Source organism: Cryptomeria japonica, chromosome 7 (genome assembly GCF_030272615.1).
Source record: "Cryptomeria japonica chromosome 7, Sugi_1.0, whole genome shotgun sequence".
NCBI classification, from domain to species: Eukaryota; Viridiplantae; Streptophyta; class Pinopsida; order Cupressales; family Cupressaceae; genus Cryptomeria; species Cryptomeria japonica.
Window position 1 is genome coordinate 392,349,971 of NC_081411.1, and position 5,261 is coordinate 392,355,231.

Below are 5,261 nucleotides of genomic sequence, written 5' to 3' on the forward strand. Positions count from 1 at the left end.
GATACACAAACTTTGAAGCCATTAAATTTCGAAATAAAATTTTGAGAAATGCAAAATTAAAGTGATCAACCATTGAATCCTCTCCCCTAAAATATACAAACTTTGAAGCCATTCTCCTTTCAAGGACTAAGCAGTCCAACAACTCGATCTTCAGGAATGTGTTATTATTAAACCATTATTGTTAAAGAATTATGGAAACCCATAATTATTATACGCTAAAAATAAATGCAGTAGGGGCCACCTGAATTCGTGTGCTGGGCTGGGCTTCTTCCTCTCAATAAAATTATAAAAAGTAGTCAAAAAAATATTTTAGGCTTTTTCTGCCAAAAACAAATTTCAGCGGATAACAAGGGGTAGATCTCAGCTACTTTTTATTAAATAATTAGCAACCATCATTTCATCCATGCTGTCTGTAATAGCTTCTTGTCATTCTTTGATATACTGTCATTACATCAAAACAAAAAGGAAATTAAAGCGTGAAAATGGTAATCATGGAGGCCATTTGTATCTCATGCCATTTCTTTATTTCATATCTAAAACGGTTGCTCCACCCATCAGATGGCCGATCCTGCACAATAAGCATGAAATTATTATTTCGCTTAAGACAACAGAGTGCCAAATAACATAAGCTATGCTCAAATCTAATACACAAATCTGTTGAAGGCCAATATTACACACAAAGAGTAATCAAGACTATGGAGTAGCCTTGGCTGTCAGAAACTAAACAGAGTTGTATCATTTAATCATATCAAAAAGTAATCATCATACAGAAAAGGGGCTTCATAAAACAATCATTCAATGGCAACTAGGGTATTATGGAGCAACTGAAAACAGAAAAATTTATAAGACAACCAATACACGGGTATTTCATATTATATTATGATTAAATCAAACCAAATGACAGGAGGGAAATATCATTACACAGAAACAGTATCAGTATTAGATGGTATATATGACATAACAGTGCCCAGACTACCATTAGATTTAGAATCAGCCTTATCTGTACAAGGCTCTTACCACACAAAACGGCTCTAGGGCTCATCGAATCATATGGGATATGAAAAATTAGGCATAATGGTATCATATAATGATTAAACCTGAATCTGAAGCAATCACTAACTAAAAAGAGGGGGCTTCACCGAATGATATTCAATTGAAACTAAAATATCGTAGAACAGGAAAATTCACTTAAGATAATTAAGGAACATGATGTCTTCATACTGTAGTCACTAAACGGAAGAAAATGACAGACAAATCTTGATAAACAGAAACAGTGCCAAATAGCATATAACAATACTCAAAACCACCATGTAGATTTAGAATCAGACAGATCTGTATGAGACCCTTGCTACATAAAAACGCTCTAGGGTCTATGGAATCCCCTGGACCACCAGAAACTAAACATAATAATATCATATGATAATTGGGGCCTGGACCTGAAGCTCATCAAAAATTAATCAATATACTGAAACAGGGTTCTTCATTAAAATAATCATTCCAAGTAAACTGATTAACCCTAAATAATCAGAAACAGGAAAATTCGTAATATAATCAAGAAACAGGACTTCATGTTATCATATACAAGCAGATGACTTGAGAGAAATACAATTATAAAGAAACAGTGCCAAATTGCATATAATAATTCTACATGCCCATGTAAATTCAGAATCAGTCAGATCTGTAGAAGGCCTTTGAGGTCCTAGGGTTTATGGTGGTCTATCAGAAACAAAACATAGTAGTATCATATGTTAATTGGAACTTTAGCCTTGAGACCTCTGCTCGGGACTATTCAATAGGTGATGAAAGAAAATACACAGAAATGACTAGCTTATAACAATACTCAAAACTATCATGTAGATTTAGAATCAGACAGATCTGTAAAAGGCAGATAATACACAAAAAAGGCACTAGGATCTACTGAGTACCCTGCCCTATCAGAAACTGAACATAATAGTATCATATAAAAACTGGGCCTAGATCTGAAGCTCATCAGAACGCAATCAATAAACTAATACAGGGGGCTTCATTCATTAATATAATCATTCCATGGAAACTGATAAATCCTAAAATAATCAGAAATAGGAAAAATGAAAATTCATAAGATAATAAAGAAACAGAACGTCGTATTATCACCATAAAATACAAGCAAATGACTAGAGAGAAATATCATTAAACAGAAACAATGCCAAATCGCATGTAATGCTCAAATCTACCATGTAAATTTAGGGTCGGCCAGATCTATAGAAGGCCCTTACTACACAGAAAGGTTCTAGGGCTCATGGGTCCCCTGTCGTATTAGAAACTAAACATAGTAGTATCATATGTTAATTGATTCTTTTGACCTCCACCTCTGCTCAGAAGGACTATAAAATAAGGGATGAAAGAAAATAAACAGAAATGACTGGCTTACCATCCATCATCATTCCTTATAATTCGATTATCAGTGGGATGCAAATTCATATCTTCCAGAGCTTTTCCTGGATAATACACCAACAACATAAGCAGAATAATATATACCATCATTCAATCGGAAAAATATAGCCAGAAATAATCAAGCCTACCTAATCCCTTATAACTGAGAAACCTCAAACACCTATTGAATTTCTCACCCTTAAGTGACACATTAAATAAATCCATATCTATTTTTAAAAATTTTGGAGAACCCCAAAGTCTTACCTGATTTCATATACCTGCAAAACCGAACATTATATAAAATAAAATCCATATATTTTTTTAATCTTATGAGGAACTCCAAACTTCCATTCAAATTTTTATATCTAATAAATCCAAAACTATATTTATTAAAAAAAAGTTTATATCTAAAAAATCAAAGATTATAACCTATTAAATGAAAACTAGTGTCTGCTCTTAATCTTTTGAAGAACCCTAAATTCCTTCTTGATTCTTTGTATTTTAAAAATCCAAAAATTATATTTATTAAAAATAAAATTTATAGCTTTTTTAATCTTTTGAAGAACACCAAACTCCCACCCAAACCCATATACCTAAAATACTCAGAATTATTTTTATTAATGTAAAACTCAGATCTTTTATAATCTTTTGAAGAACACCAAACTCCCACCCAAACCCATATACCTAAAATACTCAGAATTATTTTTATTAATGTAAAACTCAGATCTTTTATAATCTTTTGAAGAACCCCAAATTTCCGTCTAGTTCTTTATAATCTTTTGGAAAAACCAATATTCCTGCCTAATTCCCCATATCTAAAAAACCAAAGATTGTAACCATTAAAGGAAAATTCATGTCTGCTATTAAACTTTTGAAGAATCCTAAACTCCTTCCTAATTCCCTGTATTTTAAAAATCCAAAAATTTTAATTAAAAACAAAATTTATATCTTTTTTATCTTTTGAGGAAACCCAAACTCCCACCCACCAAAATTATATTTATTAATGTAAAACCCAGATCTTTAATAATCTTTTGAAGAACCCAAATTTCTTTCTAGTTTCTTATACTCAAAAGACCCAAGATTAGAACTTTTAAATGAAAACCCACATCTGATCTTCATCTTTGGAGGAACCCCAATCTCCTTCTTGATTCCTTATGTTTTAAAAGCCAGAACATTATATTTATTAGAACAGAATTTATCTCTTTTTAATCTTTTGAAAAACCCCAAACTTTCACTCAAATTTCTATTCCCAAAAACCCAGAATTATAAATTAAAACAAAACCCTTTTTTTTTATCTTTTGAAAAACTCCAAATTCTTGTTTAATTCCTCATACCTTAAAAACTCAAGAAAATTCATATCTGCTCATACTCTTTTGAAAAACTTCAAACTCCTTCCCCATTTCCTATATTTTAAACACCTAGAAAGTTATATTTATTAAGACAAGATCCTCAGACCCCTCTTGCTTCCCAGTTCCCAGACAAAAACCCCAAATTTATACTAATCAAAACAAAACCCATGTCTATTTAATCTTTTGAAAAACTGCAAAGGCCTACCTGATTCCTTAAAAATGCAAGACCTAAAAGTTATATTTATTATAACAAAACCCACGTCTTTCCTAAAGATACTGCAGACGAGGGCTAGATTATGAGAAATGAAAGAAAAAGAAAAGCCCAACAGGATACTATATAAAATGATGGGTAAGTCTATGTACTTATTTCTGCAGCAGTTGTAGTGGGATCATGCACGAATGTAACCACTTTATCTTTGCCCAATTCAACCTTCTCAATCCTTGGCAGCTTTTCCTTCAGTCTCTCCACCTCTGTTTTCTGCCTGGAAAAGCTATAAATGCCATCAAGTTTGAAAAGAGTTCTCTGAGACATTGCTTTAATGCAGCTCAAAACACAATTCCTAGCCCAAAAATGCAGATAGTTGAAGCAATATGAAAGGAAAAGAATAAGTAGAAATATATATAGGATCTTCTGCATTGCTCTACTGTAGATGGAAAAGGTACAGAGAACATGGACAAGCTATGGGGAAACGCTTCCTTAAAAATAAACAAACTACTGGGCATTGTTAATTATTTAGGATTTTGGGTGCCCTAGTAATTAACAAAGCACCGGGCTGTTTAAGATTTACTGACACCAAATGTCCCAAACCATGGTAAAATCGACTTAGTTTTGCGCTATTGCCAGATCACAGAATCTGATCGCTGCCGTAGACTGCCTGGATTAAAGTAGCAATGCAAGGTGGTAAAATTCTACTAGATTTAGTAGGCTGCTTGCTGAATTGGTCTGTTAGATTTAGTATTCATGTAGTTATTTTGACGAAGCCTAAAATGTCTTTATTGGCACGAGCAGGAAACAATCACTCTCAGACGGTGCAGAATTTGCCCTAAGAAGCCACTTTTATGAATAAAAAATTCAACTTTATTAACTAATTCACTTTCAGACAGTACAAAATTTGCTCTAAGTGGCCACTTGTATGAATTAAAAATTTCAACTTTATCAAATACGAACCTTCCGAAGCCCTAGGAGTTTGTTTTTTTCAATTTGGTTGGCTGTACCAGAAAAGAATTCAAGTCTGTTTTCTCTTCTGATGAAAGTAACTGGGCTTTCTTCATAATTGTCACATCTTGTCTCACTTTATAAAGATAGTGATGGGTATGCCTAATTATAACCCACATATTCTCCCAATTTGGAGGGCTGGTCTGAATTGAGTTGGAGGAACATTTTAGCTTTAACCATCCACAATGGAGGGTTTAGATTGCCAAATTTTATATAGTCCACATTTAAATGATCATATTTGAAATCATATAAGTAGACTTATAAATTAATCAGATCTTTTTGGG

General features: G+C 32.8%; 1 protein-coding gene across 1 annotated transcript; it reads right to left on the reverse strand.

Annotated features, from left to right (window-relative positions):
- Positions 1-354: 354 nt before the first annotated feature.
- On the reverse strand, positions 355-4,973 carry LOC131041861 (uncharacterized). The gene is made up of 3 exons (XM_057975090.2): positions 4,125-4,973; positions 2,411-2,477; positions 355-568 (listed from the first exon to the last, which is right to left on the reverse strand). Exons 1-3 carry the CDS (start codon positions 4,396-4,398, stop codon positions 523-525), a joined length of 387 nt encoding a protein of 128 aa, XP_057831073.2. The 5' UTR covers positions 4,399-4,973; the 3' UTR covers positions 355-522.
- Positions 4,974-5,261: the final 288 nt, after the last annotated feature.